This window comes from Gallus gallus, chromosome 6 (genome assembly GCF_016699485.2).
Source record: "Gallus gallus isolate bGalGal1 chromosome 6, bGalGal1.mat.broiler.GRCg7b, whole genome shotgun sequence".
NCBI lineage: Eukaryota > Metazoa > Chordata > Aves > Galliformes > Phasianidae > Gallus > Gallus gallus.
Window position 1 is genome coordinate 29,047,745 of NC_052537.1, and position 21,235 is coordinate 29,068,979.

The following is a 21,235-nucleotide window of genomic DNA, read 5'->3' on the forward strand; positions in this document are numbered from 1 at the left end:
GAATAGCAACCTTTGCAATACTTAACATTTTCTTCATGATGGTCCAAGAAGGAGCTGCAATTGAAAGATCCAGTCCTTTTTGTCCTGAGAGTCAGGGGATTCAAAACTATGCCTCCTTCACACAGACAAAACCATCAGGACTCAGAGCAGGCTCACCTTGTGGCCTTTGGGGAGCTTAGATGTCAGACTCAGAGGAGTGAGTTTTTCTGCCAAAGCTGTAAGCCTGGTGTCTTAGTACTGAAATCTCATTTTGTAACCCGCCTTTGAAGCTTTCTCAGCCTCTGATATCTATCACTGGTATCACTTCCAACATCTGTTAACAGCAGTTTTTGACAAGGAACAGCCATATAGGCTGTCATTTTGAGGAAAATACGTAGGAATTAGTATAAGCTAAGATAACCAAAGAAACATAAAATATACAAACTTCGTAAAACTACATTTTGAAGAAAGACAAGGAATCAGTCATTTCATAGAATTTCTACAAAATTATATGCATGTCGTTGGGTTAAAATTATTGAACTAGAACTAGTTCAACTACCTGTGTTCATGTCTTTGTTTATTTGCATTGGCCTTTCCTGCTATTAAGAATGCAAGGTGATGATGTGCTAACAGGCATGTTTTTCATTTAACCTGTAGTCATAGTTGCTTTTAAAAGCACAAAGGCTACTGTTCTTAGCCATTAATTTAGTGAAGGATGACGCGTTCCTTTTGTTCATATATCATGTATTATTTAGAAGAAAAAGACAGATGTTCCCAGTTCAAATTAATACAACAAAATGAATTTCTATATGCAATGATTATAGGAAGAAGTTACAAATTTCAAGTAGAACATCTTAATTCTGGCCCTCAAGCAATCATCAGTCATCAGTCTTTCCTCCCATTGAATCTGGTGATCACATAAAATGGCTTCTTGTAGTCAGGTACATTAAAATTAAACTAGAGTTAAATATTTAGTTTCATAATAAAATAAACATCTATTTTCATAATAAATGGCGTATAGATTATTGTTAAGTGACTGATAAAAATGATACATTTTTACTGTAGGTTTTCTCTTATATTTACATTTTCAAAATGAGGAAGGTGTGATGTGTCCAGCTGCATGAGTTCAGTTAGTATGAGTAGGGATCCTGTAGTTTTTGATCAACTGTAAGCTAGTTTGTAATATCTGATGTCTGATACCTTTCAGCTGGTTGTGACAACAGCAGCAAATATTGTACTAGGTGTGTGTGTGTGTGTTCACAGATGTCCCCAGAATATAGAACAGGCCGAAGAGGAAAATACCATGTAGAAGTGGTACACGATATTTGCTGTCAGGTCGTATTACTCTGAAATATTTGTTCCTGTTTCATAGTGACTGCCTGTGCTGCAGTGCCTACAGATTGGGTATTTTTGCCTAGTGTTGTCCACATAGGTCAGCGCCTGCACTGTTGTAAAACTGTTGGGGCAGAGGAATAAAGTCTGTCAGTATGTAGTGTTTGGGTTATGAGTTTTTATTGGAACTATGGAAGTGATACTCAGTGTTTAATATGATATCAGAAAAGAGGTGAGTAGATGAATGCTACTATTGTAGGCAGCTTTAATCTTGGTCTTCTACAGTGAAAGCAGAAAACTCAAGTCCTGTGTAAAGTAGGACTGGAAATAAAGACAAAATGCTTCCATTATTTGCAATAAAAATTAACAAACGTTGAACACAATATCTTTGACTAGCTACAGTAACAACATCAAAAACGTTTTCTTCTGTACCTTCCTACAGTAGACTTAGGAATGAATGTGGTTTAATGGAAGTTTCGATGCATTTAGAAAATGACATGGCAACTTGGAATACAGAATTTTTATTCAGTTCTTCTGTTCAACCATTTTGCTGTCTAGCATACAGAGAAATGTATTTATGGAATGCACTGATACTTTAAAGATCTTGTTTTTTGGCATCACATTGCTCAAATTGTGGAGGAACAATATTACTGAAGCTGCTTTCTCAAAGTGACTAGATCTGTACAGTTAAAAATTACTAACGTCTTTGAGTATAGACACTCTGAGGTTGTTCACTTAAACAGCAGATATTCAGTTGATTGGAGGCTTATGATACCGTTCCTAAGACTCTATGTGAACCAAGTCATTTCGTACAAAAGTGTGTAAATGCACAGTGTGATTCATATTGCAGTAAGTCAGACTGTCTTCGGTGCTAGAAAATCAAACTGAGTTTTAAGAGAGATCCAGTTCCACTGTTTGTCTTGCATCTTTCAGTAGTTTGTTTTTCTTTCAGTTGCTTTTTTTTTTTTAGGAGTATAGAGTGGAGATAATGATGCCAATTACTTATTTTTTATGCAGTACACTATTATAGAATAAACACACTTATTACTAACTAAAACACTGGAATTTGTTTTTAGTAGTAGGTAGAAGGCTGCTGCCTGTGAAAGATAATAAAATGAGATTGTTGCACAATAACATATTCAGGAGAAACTCTCAATATTACTTTTTGTAGAGAGTTTGTTAGAATAAGCACTTTTTAAGACCTTTCCACCAAATGTGATTTGAAAATTTATTTTCTTCTTGTAGAATCTTGTGAATCTTGTTTATTGAGCATTATTCAAGATAATCTGAATACAGAGTGAATAAAATGTCCATACTTGGGTTTAGCTATGAATTTAAATTGAATTAAATCCAATCAAAATGTATTCTAAATAAGCAGAAGAAAGGCAGAGTACCATAAGAAAAAGTTAGTTGAAGAATGATAAAAAAAAAGATCTTTGTAAAAAAAAAATTCCTGTTTCAATTTTCTTTGGCTTTGAAGCAAAGTTTGCTAAGCAAACTTTTCAATATACTGTTAATCATTGTGTATATATCATTTTCTCATTGTTTGTTGTATATTAGATCTGTATTATAAAGTATGATTTTTAGCAAAATTAATGGTAAATTAAAAGCAAAAATTTAGGTAGAAGTGGGATCCTTTTTGTAGATGCATTTATATTTTGTAACCTAAACTCAAAATAAACCTAGCAAAAAAATCCTCAACAACCAAAACTCACAAGTGATGCAAAGGGAACCACTCAGTTCCTCCCAGAAGAGGGCTAATGTTCAGTCAACTCCAGTAATGATCAGCTCCCAGTGCTTGTCTCCTGCCCTACCTAAGTTTTTATTGCTGAGCTTTTAAAACAGTGGGGAGTACGGAGCGGCAGAGATGAGGCATCATGAATTCCCATTTCCTGTCTGTCTTGGGGCAGAGGCAAGAGTTTTTCATTTTGTTGTTCTCTACCTACTCTGCTACTGATTGACAAATGAAATTATTCTTCCCCAAGTCAAGTAGGGTTTTCCTGAGATGAGATTTTCATCTTACTTTCAATCACTGTCCCCCTGAGGTGAAGAGAGAGATCAGCTGTGTGGGGAGATGGTGGCCAGCTGAGGGTAATTCATCATAGTTCAATATTTCATCATGTTAAACTAAGCTTTTTGGAGACCTGTGATGTAATAATATCTTAAATAGTAGTAAAAAGTGTAGTAGTAACTTGTGCTATCTTAATCTGTTTAACTAGCAGACTTTTGTTCCTACTGACTATTTGAGCATGAGAACTAATAATTCAAGAGTTAATGATGACTTATTAGTTTTTTAAGTACTGTAGAAATACAATAATTTGATTTCTTTATCTCTGTGTTCATCTGATTGTTTCTCAAAGCTTATCATGATTTCAGAAATGATATTCATGTCCTCCTGCATGTCACTGTGTACTGTAGTTTCTGTCAGTGATGAATGAGTTCCTTTACATTCTTAATATTTTAGTTTTGTATGAATTTATTTTCAGGGATAGAGAGCATTCATCAGATGTATTTTGTCTGCTCTCTTAGTATGCTAACCTTTTTGTTAAACTGTGTAATGTCATTGATTTCCAAAAGATGTTCACAGTGCAGCTAGACAACTGTGTTTCAGCTGTCCAGACATGTAAGCATTTTTTTTCCTAAGTCCTACTTCTTTTGCTTATTTCAGAATAAAATAAATGTGTGTCATTTAAGTAGATATGCGTTTACTTTGTGTAAAAAAGAAATTTCAGCAACTCACATAGGTACTGTCTAAGCTGAGAAGATGTAAGCCTCCAAGTAAGAGTTGACAGTTGCAATTTTAAGCTCGTATGCTTTCTGAATCACCTACTTTATCCTCAGGTCAATATGAATACTTGATTAAACCCAGAGTTGTCTTGTCTCTCGTGTAAGAGAAAGGTAAATTGATAAAAGAAAACAACCAAAAAAACCCCCATCTTTTTTCATAACCTGCTATTCTAAATGAAGTTTCTAGGTGCTGAGAAGTTGCTGCTGTTACAGCTGGTCAGTCTGGCATTTAAAGTCTGGCATGGAATCTTCCATTATCCACTGCAATTTTACTGCATAAAATAATATAATGTCTTATTTATTTGCTTATATGCCCATTATTTAAAATCAGATCAGAGATCGCACATCGATCAGAGGTATGACAGACAATCCCACTATAACAAGAAAACATAGAGTTGCTGGCTTGAATCCCTACACGAGTATGCTACTAGGATATGAAGAGGCAAGAAGTTGTCATGCTTAGAGATGGTCATTCCAGTCCATAAGGCTCTTGAAAACATCCTATAGGCTGTTGAAATAATAGATTCTTTTAAGGCTATCAAATCATTTTGCAACTGGTAGAATGAAGAATATAAAAAAAACCTGAAACTCCTGTAATGGCATTTCTGTTTGATTGCAGTTAATTCTGCCTTCATTTCCTGAGCGGTAAATGCAATACCTTACAATGGCAGACAACATTGGTTATTTAAGAGGAAAAAAAATACATTAAAATGCATTAAAAATCAGCAGTATTTTGTACCTCCTAATGGATAATACAGAAATGATTAGCTGACTTCTTTACATTTTGTTCCATTTTTGTCTGGTAAATTGTTTAACACATTTCCCTTCTTTGGGCTTTTATCCTGAATGACCAAATACACACAAATAGTTGCAATCACGAGTTCTTGATTTTAGTTGTTTTTCTCCTTGGATTGGAATAATTTTTTTTACATTTAAAGCCACTATGAATAGTTACTGAGTGGTTTAAATTGTTTTGCTTTTCATACTGCCTTGTAATAATCTTTGATTTTTTTTTCAGTTATAATTTTAGGGAGTTGTATATTTTCTTCAGAGAGGGAATCAGAGTAGTCGTTTGGCCAAAAACTTCCTTTCATCAAATTTTCAAAATCCTTAATATAGAGGCAGCCTTTTTTTTTCCAATATTTTTTTAAACTTATGAAGCCATGGGTGTCTGAAAAAGTCTTCTTAAACACATCTGATAGAGGATGGATAACAATGAAAGCATCCAAAAGTATCAATTTTTGTATTTCCTTAATAAATGAAAAAACTAACAAACAAAACCACAAGAAAACAAAAAATCCGTGGGATTTAGTTTTTACTAAGCCTAGTCTTCACATTTGAAAATAATCATTTTTCAACAACTCTAGCTTATGTATTCATGTGAAAAGTCTCTTAACAATCAAATAAAAGAAGAGTAATTTAAGAAATAATATTTTTAACCTTGTAGGCATGTGAAAGAAACATCTCTAAATATTTGCATGCTTGAAGAAGTGATGCTGCACATCTGATGCAGAATTCTGTTTTTGACCTGAACTAACAAAACTCACTATTGAACCCATGGTAAAATTGAATTTGAAGGCCATTTATAGTAATGTATTATACTTTATCAAAAAAAGAATTACTGGCAAGAATTAAAAGGAAAGTCATACATAGGATACGTTAATTTTTTCTTCAAATTAAGTACTTTTAATAATTTTTCCATATGGAGTATTTCAGTTTGTGTTTAAAGTAAGTTTATATTCTTTATAGATTAACATTTGGAAAATAAAGTTGATACTGTTCTTTGAGTTCTCATGGAACAAGATATAGAAATTCTATACTCTATTCCCATGAGAATATTTAAGTGATATTAGCATGAAAGAAACACTAGACACTCACTGCTTAAGACTGTTCAGTTAATAACTAGAGAAAAGGTCATTTCGGTATTAGTCTTCTGTTTTCGATTTTTCTTTTTTATATAAAACAGGCTGTTTTTTGAAGCCATTATATAATATTAGCTGCTGACAATTAAGGCCACATTTATTATGATTGCAAAAGTAAAAAACTAAAAAAGCAGTTCAATTTTGGGGGTACTTGCTTTAAACAGAAGCAACTGTGAAATACGGATACTGCAGAGCAATGTTACCAACGTGTAAAAATGGAGTAAGAAAAAAGGGAGAAACTTGTCATTAGATTGTGTTGGTTTAACCGAGATACCTTTTAGTTCCTGGAACAGAAAATCAACTCATTTCTTGCTTCCCAGATGAAATATTTAGCTAAGAAAACTTCACTTGTTATTTTCATGTTGTTTATAAGCATGTCACAGCATTGTTTGTCAGGAAACAAATAATCACCTTACTCATAGCCAGATCAGCTTGGTAGTCTTAGGCCACAGTCTGACTGTGTTTTGCTGTGACTGTAAACACCAGAAAAGAAGTTAAATTGCATTCAGGTTTGGTCTTTTTTTTTTTTTTTTTTTTTTGAATGGGAACATGAGCATTCCTGTAACTGCTCAGAACGGATACATTCCTGTATCTGTTAGGGAGAATGCACTGCAGCTGAGAGAAGAAATTTGGTGCATATTGGGAAAAATTACCATATTCAGGGGAGTGTCTAATTTCAGAAAATATGGCTGTCAGAGTGATTGGGAATATTTGCCTTTTCCAGAACAATTTTTTATCTATTATTTATTTAGAAAAATGATCTAAATTTTATGAATGTTGGGAATAGCTGACCTTGCTTTAAATGATGATGTATGTGTATTATGTAAGTGATTTTAATTTTTGTAGACTTTCTGCATATCATATACAGAAGCCATATCCTACCCATATAATTATTAAAAAATATGTCTTCCCTTTTCTCTTTTCTCTCTGTTGGGTGAGTACAGAGTACAATCCTTAAAATTGCATCAATACAAATGATACTTATTGTACTGTAAGAAAGAAATGGGTGTGAGACCAGTGAAAGCAAAATCACAGGATAAACCATGAAGACTGAAAATAAAATTAGTCATATAAGTGCCAATAAGACTAGCTTATCATGAAAGTTAAATGATATGTTGCATTTGACAACTGCTATGAAATGGTAGTTGCATTTGACCTGTGTATACTTCTTGGAGCTCTTCCTAGAGGATGGCTGTCCTTTTCAATATCACTTTTTCAACACTTTTATTGTTCGTAGCTCTGCCCTAGTCACTTGGGCATCTTAAAGAAGTTATCCATGGACAGCTCCTGGTTTGGCAATCTTTGAAATAAGCAAACATATCAAATTAAAGTACCATTCATAGCAAGCTCCATTTCAGAGAGAACTTTCTGTTGCAGCTATATGTCAGATGAAGGCTAAACAATAAAGTTTTTTAAATTTAATTGTATAAAACGTGTATTTCATGGAAATGGTGGTGGGTATTCTTTGGTTGTCAGCATAAGTGGGGACACTTATGTGCTGAGTTAGCAACACAGAATCAGTTGTGCTGGGGATTTATTATTTAATAAATTCTATAGGCCCCTGATTTTACAGCATGGATTTTGTCTGCTTTATTTTCATACAACCTTCCTGTTTGATTAGAAGCTGCATCTTATACAAAGCGGTGCTGTGAAATGCTATTTGTTTAAAATAGAGTAGAAATTGCCTGTTTTTTTAAATTATTTTTAAGTAGTTGCTGGTTTTAAAACTAATGTTGTGATTTCAGTTAATATCTGAAATAAAGATAAAAATTGTTAAAACTTTATATTTTAAGCAGATGTATAAGTTTTGCATCCTTTTAACATTTAATTATTGATACATTTTTTGCATGATAGCTAAGGTTTTAAAATAACTGTTTCAAGAAAAGCCTGTATGCATAACGCAAACCTAAGTTGGAGAGTGCTTCTTTTGCACTGTCAAAACTTGAATCATAATAACCCTATCATTTGATACATACTTATTTTAAAGAAAATTTCATGTTTTCTGTTGGAGAATTTTATGGCAAGTTTTTTTAATGATAGAGCAAATAAAGTTTGTCAGATGCTGGCAGTAGTATGAAAAGATCCCTGAAGCTGAGTTTATCTCTGTGTTCCTATCCTAAGGAGCAACAGAGTGTATGCAAGCATTACAGCAGTGCAATAGGTCGCATTGTTGCAGTGGTGTTACACATCTGTAGGGTACAGTGCTTAGTAAAACCATCCAATGAGGGTCTAGTAAGAGACACTGTTTGCAGTATGGATTGAACTGATAGCACAGGATGGCTGGATATCACAGATAGGCTAGCACAGAACAGCTGTAAGTAGCTGGGATCCTTGAGGTGAGCTTGTAAAGTCACACAGTTGCAGAAGGCCTGAGGTTGGAAGATCCCATGAAATTACTTTTACAGGCTGCAAAGCCATTCTGTGATACAAACCAAAATGGGACACTGCTACAGAAGCATACACAATAGGATGTTGCATCTTGCCAGTTGGTGTTGCGGATCATTTCCAGTACCTACAGAGGATTGAATTTCTAAGCTGTATCAATCAATAGCTAGAACAAAAAGGAACGAATGCATTGATAACAAGTTTCTCTGAGATCTGTGGACTGAAATTTATTTCAGAAGGTGTAAGGGTAAGGCTAATACTAACCTTGCCTAATAAGCAGCAGCTGGCATTTATTTTGAATCTCAAGCTTAACCAGCACTGTGTAAATAATGAAATAGAGAATGAGGAGAAGACATGATATACTATAATTTCCCTTCATTTTATGGTAATGGTATGGCAGTCACACCTTCCTAGAGGTGTGATTATCTTATTGAAAACGTATACAGTACATAATGAAAAATCTTTGAGTCAGGAGCTTGAATGGATATGCTGAAGTCAAGTGTTCTTACTTGATAGCTACTGTGTTTCCGGTTATTGCTTTTTCCTATATTGGTGTTTCCAATATAGACATAGAGCCGTGGGCAAGGGTTTAGTTAATATCTTTGAGTAAAGTGCTATTGTTTTAGATTTTGTAGCTTTTGACTTAACAGCTGCTTTACTTTGAAATCAAATGGTGCTTTAGGTTGCAGTTTATTAAAGTTTATTAATTAGTAGTCATGCTTCATATTCAAAACTCATAATTTCTATTATTTGTAAGTAGGCCAGTGGAACAACCTGCAGTGAGGTTCAAAGATAATAACATCTCAATTTTTTTTCCCACTGCATGTCCTCTAATGTCATGCTGCTACTCCTATTTCAATTGTTTGATAACACATATTCACATTTACTTCACTAACAGTAGGTAAGGTTTATAGGTATTTTGCTTAGAGTTACTTTTCACGTAGAGATCCATGGGTCGGTAGGAATCCACTTTTCATCGCAGACTTGCAAGCTTGAGATTAATTAAAATATGCATTTAACTCTGTTAAACAAAATTCGACCAGATGAGATTTTTAAAATAATGTAAAAGTGATTAGCTCATGATGTCCTTTTTCAAGGTATTATCTAGGGAACAGTTGAATTACTAGGCATTTGATTAGTGAGAGTAATTGTTGTTCATCTTGCAATAGAAGAAAATGAGCTACTGGGCTACTCAGAACTAGGGTGTTTGTTTGTTTGTTTTACTGATGAGGATCCAGAAAGCAAGGGTCTGTGACTTCTCAGCTTCTCTTTTCTTGTGCCTTTCCAACCATACCAATCTTAGCACCATATAAGCTTCTTATATGTGTCACAAGAAGGTAGATGAGGTGGAGCAGCTGCATTTGTTTTTCTAGAAAGTGAGACCAAGCTATAAATGTTAAACGTAACCCTTATGAACATGTATTTTATTTGTTTATATTATGAATACACACAGATCAAAGTTTAGATATGACTTTGTGGTTCCATCAGCTATTTACCTTTGACAATTCTCCAATATAAATCCAGGAAACTCTACAGGAAGGGCAGAGTGCAGAAACTAAAATGCAGTTTAAATGGAAGTAGATATCTGTCTGATTGGAGAGGAGTGCATCTGTGGACTCCTGTGTGAGTGAGCACATAATACACTAAAGTGCACTATACAGGTGCTGATTTGATTTGGATATCCCAGGGGATGAATGACAGTGATAATTTTGCTTTATCAGTAATTCTGTGGTTTGAGTATACAAGTCCTGACAGAGCTGCTGAAGGAAATTTTCTCATATACTTTTGCAATATCTGCTTCATTTTATGACATTTTTTTTTCCAAGATGATAAAGATTAATAATATCTAAAAGATTTTGTAATTCACTGTTGAAAAACTTTTGCTGAATTAAGGTTGCTCAAAGAAATGAAGTTCCACTTCCACATTCGTGGTTTACTTCCTGTAAAGTTAGCAGTAACTATAGAACTAATTATCATTCATTGTCAGTAGCTTTTCAGTTTCTCAACATATGGACAGCTTTTGAAATTTCATCTGGAATGCAGCATTTTGGTTACATTTTAATTCTTGTGTTGTCTTGTACTGGTGCTTTGCTATTAATAGCAATGAACCATAAGGAGAATGAGCTGTTAAGAATATATTCCTTTGTTTTTCATTGCCATTATGGCAAAGATTTTACACAATTCAAATTAACTTTTGAGAACAGGCTTTTCTGTCTTACAAGTGTATAAATAGTTGTTAATGTAGAGAGGAAAGCATGAATGGATTTAGGAAAATGTAATTGATTATAGAAGAGTGTAACTTCAGTTATATAACTCGTGGAGGGTCAAGATCATACTTTCAGGATACTTAACTTGAATGGAGAACACTGGTATGGCTTCAGACAATTTTATAAGCCTAATATGCAGACTGTAAGAAGTGTTTTAGGATGCATGCCATTTTTTAATTTTTTTTTTTTGAATGGATAGCTAACCTCATGGCTTACCATTCATGCTATGAATAGTAGTGACTGCAAAAATCAGGTCTTCATCCACGGCTATTAATTCTTCCTATATTACTTTGGTTCCCATTTTCCTTGGTGGTCACAACTATAGCTGAGGTTGAAAAGCAGCTCTAGAATGCTTCTGAAACATAAAGGACAGTTTGTAGTATCTCTTGATAGGAACTGTGCCTTCAGCTACAGCTGGCTAATTAACAAGTTTTGTCAATGATACCTTATGTATAACTGTGGTTCAAGTCTGGTTAACCTTTTTGTCCTATTTGTTTTAAGTTCCGGCAGGCATTATAGTGTGTGTGAAAAGGGACACATCCACAGAAGTGGAATCATAGGATAGCTTGGGTTGGAAGGGACCTCAAAGATCGTTTAGTTCCAAACCCCTGCCGTGGACAGGATTGAAATTTTATTCATTGTGTATTAAGAAAGGAACATTAAAACTCCTCTGGTAGAAATTAAAAACTACATTTCAATATTAGTATTATAAAATGGAAAATAATTTTTTATTATACAAAGGTCACCAGTCAGTATTATCCGCTCCCAAGCAGGAACCCAGATATTAAATCTTTTATCTTAGTTGCAATGAAAACTTCAGTAAAAGGATAATGTGATCATCAAGATAGGTTCAGAGTTGCTTTGTACTAAAGAAAGTCTTTAAATGTGATATGAATATTAGCAGATAATGATTCCAGTATGATGTAGGAATTTAATATTTACCAGGGGGGACTTACTGTTTTGTACACATGGGTAGAAAAGAGGGATTACTACATAAACAAAAGAGTCTTTCTCATAAACACGGGAAGGAAAAGCAAAGAAAGTGAAGAAAGTTCTCGAATTGAACTGAGATGGGAATCAATCAGGCAGCAAGAGTTGCAGTGGAGAGGCCACCGTGGAGAGATTTACTTTAGACATTAGAGTGGAGTGTTGATTATGATGTTTCTGTGATTCTTCTCCAGTTCAAACTTAAGGAGCTTTTAACGGTACCTTTATTTTTTTGTTTCTAGAATATTCTTGTTGTGGACCATAGCTATAGTATTAACTCAGTCTTTGTTTGAATGATTTCAAAGCTTTTTTTTTTTTATTCTCAAGTCAAGAGTAAGAGTTCCAGATATATTTAAGATTTTAACATGCATCTACAATAATGTTTTCTGTAGTTTGACATTTAAAATTAATGGAATTTTGCCATTGCTTTTCCGATTGGTCAGAATTTTATCTTGTCTAGAAAGGATGTGTTGATAATTTTCTGTGTTATAAAGGATCATAAAAATGTTTGACTGTAATGACTCTTCTCAGACTTCTGTTATTTAAATTCTCAATAATCTGCGGTGGACAGCATCTATTGACACATACAAAGTTCTTAACTCTACAGTAAATAAACTAAATGATGTATATGCTAGTGAAATATTCCACAAAGGATTGTAATTGAAGTAGTATTTTTTTATACAGCATGTAGGAAGTGTTTGGATATGGTATTAATATCAATGAAAATTTCATTAGTTGTATAATGTGGGTGAATAAATCACACTGTTCCCTTTTGATTTTATAGCTTGCACGTGCAGTGGACATGCAAATATTTGTCACATGCAAACAGGAAAATGTTTCTGTACAACTAAAGGCATCAAAGGAGACCAGTGTCAACTGTGAGTACAATTAAATGTAGCCTGAAATTACTGTAATTCAGTAGTAACACTTTTCTTTTTTAAAAAATAATTTTATTTCTTTGGATTTTGAAGTTCAGTGTTATATAGTCATTTCTTAAAGATCAACATCAGAAATATTAGTAACATTTTGCATACACTACAGGTTTTTAAAGTATTGTAAAAGGAAGTAGCTGTATGTGTCTTCCTTCCTTTATGCAATTTGTGGATACTAAGTTAAAATATCTGCAAAATTGGTAATTGTATTCATTGTGTTTGTCAAATATATTGTTCAGGATCTAGAGTAATTAGATTTTTAGAATTTTAGAAACGTGTTAATGTGGACACAGTATTTTAGAAGATTTTCCACATCTTTCCACATACAGGAGAGTGGATTGTATAGATCTGTAATGTACAGGTAGTTTATTGTGTTTCGTACTCGAATAGCTTATTGTCTGCTTAGAGAAGGAGTTTGCAGCTTGAGATAGAGAGAGGACTAAGAGCAAGGAACAACTGAAATTGCTTGTTTAGCAGGAGAAATAACTAACTATGAATAGCCTTCCACTTACAGATATTTCTTTCAATTCATTCTATGTAGTACACAGAGGCACCCAAAAAGTAGTTCTGTGTGTTTTTTTAATAAACGTTAAAGGTATAAATCTTTAAGGATAATAAAAATCTTATGAGGAGCAGCTGAGGGAACTGGTGCTATTTAGCTTGGAGGAAAGGCTCAAGGGAGACCTCTCTCTCTACAACTACATCAAAGGAGGTCGTAGAAACGCAGGGATTGGTCTCAGTCTCTTCTCCCAATCAACAAGTGATTAGACAAGAGAAAACGCCCTCAGGGTGCTACAGAGAAGGCTTAGGTTGGATATTAGGATAGACTTCACTGAAAGGATTGTGAAAACATTGGAACAGACTGCCCAGGAAAGCAACTGAGTCACCATCCCTGGAGTTATTTAAAGGCCATGTAGATGGTATGTTTTTTAGTGGTAGGCTTGGCAGTGCTAAGTTAAGAGTTGGACTTGATGAACTTAGAGTTTTGTGTTTTTTTTTTTTCAACCTAAATGATTCTATGATTCTAAACAGGTATATAAAACTATTATCCAGAGAAAAACTACCCTTATGTTCAAAACCTGTTTTGAAAGTGTCATATTATCAGAGTATATACGCAGTTGTTATCTTGAAGGCAAGGAAGATTTTAAGTCAAGTCAATGCTTCACTCATATTTATTACTTTGATATGTTCTTGATTCAAACAAAGTGTGAATACTGTTCTCCGTAGCTCTAGATAAAATGGTTTTTGCCACTTATTAGATGGGCTGTTGTGAAATCTCAGCAGCAAACCTATAACCCTGTAATTTCTAGAATAAGGATTTCTGTGAAAGTTTGAAACTCTAGCTGTGTGAAAGTTAGATGTATATTCCTGTCAAGAGCCCTATTGATTAGAAAGCCTTAGCTGCAGGGCTGTATGTTATCTCCCTCTCTCTCTCTCCCTTCCTTTGTTCCTCCCTCTCTCTGGTGATTTTGTGGCTGTGTGCCACGTGCAGTACATGCTGTGCTTTAGGGGCAGAGGTTTTAGGAAACCAAGGCGACCCTACTGACACACACTTTTTTTCCTTAGAGCTGTAACAATCTGCAGAGCAAACAAGTAGTTTTTGTCTTGGGACTGGCAAATTGTGTGCTCTGACTGGCTGATTTTTTAAAATTATTAAAAAAAACAAAAAAACAACAATGCACAAAAACAAATCTTTAAGACTTTTGTAATGAGATGTTAGTGAAAATAAACATTTTTTTTTTAATTTTTTCATAGTGTCTTTTATGTAGCTGTAAGAAAGGTAAATTTAAGAGTAAAAAATGCATAGATCCAGGCTATTTTTTTTATGAAAATGTAATATTTTGCTCATTTTAATCATACTGAGCATTCAGACAATTTTTTTGTCATGATTCTGAAGAGTTAGAAGAAATACTATTTTTGTAATGAAAATATATCCTTTTTATTTGGTGTTCAGAGGAAAAAAAACCAAAAGATTTAGAAATATCCAGCTGTCCTCTCCTGTGTACGTCCCCTTCCAAGAGTTGTGTAATTCCTCTCACCAGACAAGACAGACAGGTAAAAGCATACTGCATTCTGAGTAAAAGGCACTATTCTATTAATAGCACTGCTGCTTTATTTGCTTATAGTAGAGAAAATTTGTTCCCCATTGTTTCCTCTCAGCATTCTCTTTTGCGTTTTCCAGTAGGGGGAAAGTTGACAACAATCATGTAACAAATTAACTTAATTAAAACTTTATCAAGCATACACACGGAGATTGTAGCTGCTGAAAGCTGACTAAAGCAGGCTTTTATATGGAAGAAATTATTTTTCCTGTTAGATGATAGAATCCATTAAACATTAGTTAATATATTGAGCAGTGCTTTTCTAACATGAAGTTCAAAAATATAATATGCAGTGTTTTAAAATACTAGAGGTAACCCTATTAAATATCATTCTTTCCAAGGTCTTGCCTTTCTTTTGCCATTTGATCATATTCCACCATTACTTTTACATATGGGATGTTTGACATGAGGTTGTTTCCTCTTTGTTCCTGCTGAGTCTGGGCTTTGAATTATCCATAGAGATGAAAACTTCTGTCCTTCCCATCCCTACATGTGTTACTCCGTTAGCTCTGATCTTTCAAGGAGAATTCCAGCAAAAAATGATATGCAGATCCGTGTGGATTTAGCATCTGTCTATGTTCTTTAAGTCTATGAAAATGTTATCTAACTTCTGTAAGGAGAAAGGTTCAAGCCCTCAGCTAGTTGGTGAACAGCTAGATTATTATGCTGCTAAGGAGAACAATAAAATAAAACTCCCACTTCAACACTGAAGATGTTTTAAACATACTAATTTTCTGCTCTACCTGGAGCAACCATTACTATATCTATCAAGGACTTGAGATGCTTTCTTTTTTATTAAAAAAAAAAAAATCATGTTCCTAGCATTGATCATTTTGCTTTAATTGTAGCTTTCATTTAAACAACGTTTCTAGTATCAAACCTTCAGAACATGATGCAAGTGCTCTCTAATGTCTTAAAAACTCACAAGGCAAATATCAGGAACTAGAAATATTTGTGATAGCATGTAATCTAAAATATGAGGAAAAATAAAGCTTATGATTTGGAAGGGACTTTGTGCAGTATTTTTAATGAGTTTTTGGCAGTATTGTATGTCACTATCTGCCTTTTTGTTGATTTTTCTACTGCAGTAGCCTCGCTTCATGTTCTTTGCTATATTCAGTATATGGTGTGTAAAGTTCAGAAGCTCTCTGGGATCTTTGAACTGTGGACCCTGTAGATATGAAACAACACTTTTCATAAGAATTGTTACATTGCAAACATTGCATTTTATTCAGAAAATTGCCCAGCTGTTAAATGGAGAACTGGAGTTTGAATACAAACAATTTTCTCAGTGAAGAAATGAGAAGGAGCTATGGGTTTATGGAACAGTTGCCAACACTTAGCCAAGAGCTTTGTATAATGGTACTTTATTGGTCAGCTGTGAATGTGTTAATCTGGAGAGCAATGCAGTATTTATATTGCAATGTAAAAGTAGTTATATTAGCAAGATGTCTCTTACCAGGAGTGGAATTTAAAATGTTACATGCAATTTGCTGAGATCTTCCAATGAAATATGCCTTTTGCCTTTCTGACTTCACTACTAGTTGTCTGGAAAAATGGGAACAGTTTGGGGAAAGAGAATTTTTCTTTCACGAGAATGAAGTAGTTTTGCTCTTGACTTTTAAGTTAGATTCTTTCCTAAATGATTGTATTTATGTATATATGTAGTGGGGATGATAATAATGGCTAATTACTCTTATACTAGAGGAAAAAACAGGACAGCCTTTGCCACATGGAAGATGTACAGAGGAGAGAACAAGGAGGAATACTGAGTGCCACAAAACTGCTTTATTATTGAGTATATGATCTTTGGTATCCAGTGAAGTTGTCACCTTAGCGTCTATTCTCATTTTTAGAAAGTAGTTGGTGGATTCTGAATCTACTTCTGTAATGCTAAAAACAGAAAAGAGTTGCATGGCTGGGGCTGGCTTTGCATGCTGCTTAGGGATAACATTAAAGCAGACATATCAGCATAACACGATGCTTCACCTTGGTCCCAGGGCCATAATGTGCTGTTAAAACTTAAGTTTTAAGGTTTTTTTTTTTTAAAAAAAAATATATGGGTTTTTTAATAACCATCCCCTTATATTATTCTTACTGCCCAAATACGATATTGGGATTCCCACGGACTGTAAATAAATAGACCCAATTTGAGTATCATGGTCACTATCTCTGTTAAACATTAATAAAGTTATTCCATTCTTTTCATACTGCTGTGGTTGGACTAAACTCTGTAATTGTTCGTGGGAACCTTAACAAATACTATAGCATATAGATTGTCCTGGATAGGACAGTATCTATGGATTAGTCTCTGCTAGAGTATCTTTTTGCTTTTATTGTTAATGAATTTCAGTGCCTCACTGTACTCAGGTCCCATGTACCTTGTCATTGTAAGGCTTCAGTATCTACTATTTCCACTGTCCAGTTCCAGCTTTTTTTTTTTTGAGATATTAACAACTGCTCTACCTGATGTCATAAATGTCTTGCATCTGCTTGGTGAGTTTTCTGACTCAGCTATTTCTCTTCAGAGAAAGTGTATACTTGCCTAAGTCCAGTAAATGCTTTGGATCTGTAGTTTATAGCTATTCAGACACTCATACCAGAACAATTTTAATGACTGCTAAGAAACTCCACAGTTGTGCTGTCCCTTGGTACCAGACTGCAACCTGTCTGCTGTATAGGCAGCTGTAGCATTCAGTCTGGATTTGGGATTTCTACTCAAGCCATTGGGCATCTAACAATTTGGTTGTGAGATAAGAAGGATTACCGCACACGTCTGTGTGGATTTGGGCTCTGATACATTCAGTTTTGATCCTGTACTTGTTCTATCGTGTCCCTCTAAAAGAGTCAGTGAAACTGCAGTGTTGTCCCTATGTAGTTGTCCCTCTTTGAAATTAAATCTTTCTACTTACAGACTTTACACCATAACTTAATTCCAGCAGACTTTAAGAGTTTTAAATCCTAAATCTCAGATGACAATGTTTAATCCTCTTTTTTAACCCAAAACCTCAGTTTAAATTTTAGAAGTTAGAATATTTGGTGCAGGAAAGAAAGGAGAGAAACAATGATACAGATTTCCAATTCAGCTTGAATTTTTTTGTCTTCCTACTGTTTTGGTCAAACATAAGGGATCTGTTTGTACAGATGGGAAAAAAAGAAATTGGTGGCTTTTCTGGCTACTCATGCTGCTTTCAGGAAAAAACTTTCTACTGAGTTGAGAATATTAAAACTAGATATTTGAGGTAGCAGCCTTTGATATTTCTTCTATATGCTGCTAAATAGTGACTGATTACATCCAATGGGTTTCATTTTATAGTATCTGCATCATTATTATTATTGGTGAATACTTCTACCAAAGTCAGTTGTGGACAATTAGCTATGGAGCAGAAGGGAAGAAAGATACTTTTTTTTTGGAAGGAGAGCATTTAAGGAAAGGACTTTTTTTTTCCCCCTAAAGATTTAAATAATAGACTCTATTAGAAATCATTATGGAGCACAAAGTGCTCTGTGACACTTGCATTCTTCTTAATAGATCCACAGTCCTTCTGACTTCTGTTTCAACATTATCAAATATTACCCTTTGAGTAAATTATTGTCCATTCTGTTATTTTCCATGCAGTGTAGTTCTGGGCTTACAATATATACCTGATAAGCCATTAGTATGGTCATTAGTAACTGATACAAGAATTGCTACCGTTAAAATATACATCAGTTTTAATCTGATTTTTAATCAGTTCATCATTAATCTAAGAAAAGTCAACTAGGTAGCATTGGGAAAATACCAGTGGTAGCACAGAGCACCTCTGTAAGCTATCGGCACACAGCGAAGTTGAAAATTAAGATAGAGCCTCTTACTGTTGATGATATGGAATGTTCACGCACAAAATATCATGTCCTGTTTTTACTTCTGAATGCATTTTCAATTTTTTTCAAAGCAGTAAATGAAATAAAGCTATTTTGTCCCGAAAAACGTTACTGACAGATATACCTATCAGCTTTGGCTTCTGATATTTATTGGTTTTATTCACTAAGAAAGGAATACAGAGCTGGTTTTCATACAGGAATAAGGAAATGCTAGGTCAGAGGAGTACTGGTAGAACCATTTGTTTGTTAAAATCTCCTGGTGATGGAAAAATTGCTTTTCTTCTGCTCTTATGGTCACTAATAGAAGTAATATGCATCTTCCTACTGCTGTTTTCATTTTCTATTTTCCCTTTTAGTCAATTTGTATACCTTTACATATAGATGAAAATTTAGCTACAATAGGTGTATTTCTAGTGGTGAAGTTAAAAACGTTTTGCTTCAATTTGCTGCCAGTTATTAATTTTAAATTGCTTTAGTAGTTGTTGAGCATGTTAAAAAGAAATTTTCACATAAAGTATTAAAGTAATGCATAGATAGAACTAAAAACTATATTTTGGTATTAAGACACAGGAGAGAGAAATGCGTTACTTTTCATTTCCATTTTTCATGAAGCTTCTGGTAATTGTATAGAGTAAGCCCATCAATTACACAGTGCTAAATTAAGCTTAGAGAGAATCTTAATTTTGGGGAGCCTTCCAGTTACAACAAACACATTTTCTTCTATAGGTGAACGTGCAAACATTTTGAAGTCATGCAGGCTTTCTTATATATTGCATCTGCTTTCCATCTCAACTATGCAGCTGCTGCAGAAGACCCTGTGCTCAGTTGTGTCCTCATGGCCCAAGTTCAATAGGCAGAGCTTGGAAAGCTGTAATGCCTGAATGATAGACTAACTGAAATGTCATACTCTTTTTCACCCTGTTATGAAGATAAGAATACTCCGTGCAACGTTTTAAAGAGAACAATCAATATTTGATGTCCAAACATATATCTCTGCCTTAGCATATGCATTATTACCAAAAAGTACCTGTAATATTTTGACTTTTACAATATAAACTAACAAAGAATTGATGCTAAAAGCAAGTTCTCCATCACATGTAAGGTATTTTTGGCAAATGAAAACAGAGTGACAACAAATAGCATAGAACTTATCCTATCTTATGAGCTAAAAGATAATAATTTCTTAACATCAGAAATGCTCCCTTATGTTTTTCATCTTTTGTAATGAAGAACCACCTTTAGAAAGTGTAAAATAGAAATTAAGCTGCATAACCTTTCCATGCTTTGATCTTTGTATTATTTTGTGGCTGAACTGGGGGTGAGGAGGAAAGGTGGTGTTCTTTATCAAGCATATGAGATAATGGGGCTGGAGAGCTTGATTATGAAGGCATAAAGCAATCCAAGAGCACTGATGATATCCTAAACTTCAACAGTGATGCCCAAGTGTTTTATTAGATTATCACTTCAGAGGGATTGATTTACAGCTTTAGTTCTCCAGCTCCATCTATTATGTTGATAGTACAAGAAAAGGAATTTCTTCAGCAATTTTGAAAAAGAACAAAGTGTCAAAAGTAAATACTTCACCTGAAAAAGCTGTTTTAAATAGCGAGGAGAGTCTAATTTAAAATCAAAGCAACTTTATAATCAGATGTGTAAATGTGACTACACTGTTCCTTCATTTACTGTTATGCAGAGCTATGATAAATGGAACAATATTCAATTTAAGCAGGAAGCCAAATAGACAGCAGTGGGATTGCCAAACATGTCCAAAGGGCTTACTGTCCCTGAGGATAAGTTGTTGGTCTTCTCACAGAGAAGTGACAAGAATTATAAGGGAAAGGAACAGTCAGAGATGTTGAAAGAGATTTAACAAATCAGTTTTCATAAAGGAGGTTTAGCTTAAAATAAATAAATAAAAAATTGGCTTGTGAATGAGTTTTTAGGAGATCCGGAAGGAGATGAGGACCACAATTACTTCTTAACAGATGCTTCAAAATAACTCTAATCCCGTTCTTGTTTAGGTCATTTTATCCTTTCTTACGTATGCTCTTGGTTTAATCACAGATTTTGGCCTGGATCCAGATAAATATTTAACAGCACAATAAGGTCTTATTACTGACATTTAAGAGGGAATGTTTCCTGATTTGGTGTGCATCTGGGATTGCAAGGTTTACTACTTCTTTATTCTACTCTTGGGTCAATAACTGTAAATTATCACATAGAGAATGGTAGCAACATTTTCACAAAAGTAGTTCAGAAGTTCCTCCCATTCTCTCCTGATATTTTGCTTATTCATTTTCCTCCTCTTTACTAATTTTTTTTTTCTGGAGTCGATAAAGAAAGTCTGAGGTAAAGCTGAAGGTAACAAACCATGACTGTAAAAAAAAAAAAAAAAAAAAAAAAAAAAAAGAGAGAAAGAAAAAGAAAAAAATAAATTAAGGCAATCAGTTCTTCATGTTAAAGAGAGATAGCACTTCTATGTTTATGAATAAATGCAGAGATAACGGCATATCTGAACAGCTGAAGAATTTTACTGCTGTTCAGTGCCATCCATGCAAAAATAAAATACTTCTTAGATTTAGAAGTGGGAATTCAGTAAATCTATTCTTTGGAGAAGATAATCATTACTTATTATTTTTAGAAACTGTGCTTCTTGTTGAGTATTACTTATGGATTTT

General features: G+C 34.2%; 1 protein-coding gene across 15 annotated transcripts in view; it reads left to right on the forward strand.

Annotated features, from left to right (window-relative positions):
* ATRNL1 (attractin like 1) overlaps positions 1-21,235 on the forward strand; it is a 419,950-nt gene that overhangs the window by 120,070 nt on the left and 278,645 nt on the right. For all 15 annotated transcript variants that reach the window (XR_003075754.3, XR_003075755.3, XR_001467269.4 and 12 more), the window contains exon 20: positions 12,444-12,537. Coding sequence is in view for 9 of the 15 variants with exons in the window: in XM_421777.8 (XP_421777.4) it covers positions 12,444-12,537 (94 nt within the window). In the remaining 6 variants the exon portion in view is untranslated. The remainder of the gene's footprint in view (positions 1-12,443; positions 12,538-21,235) is intronic.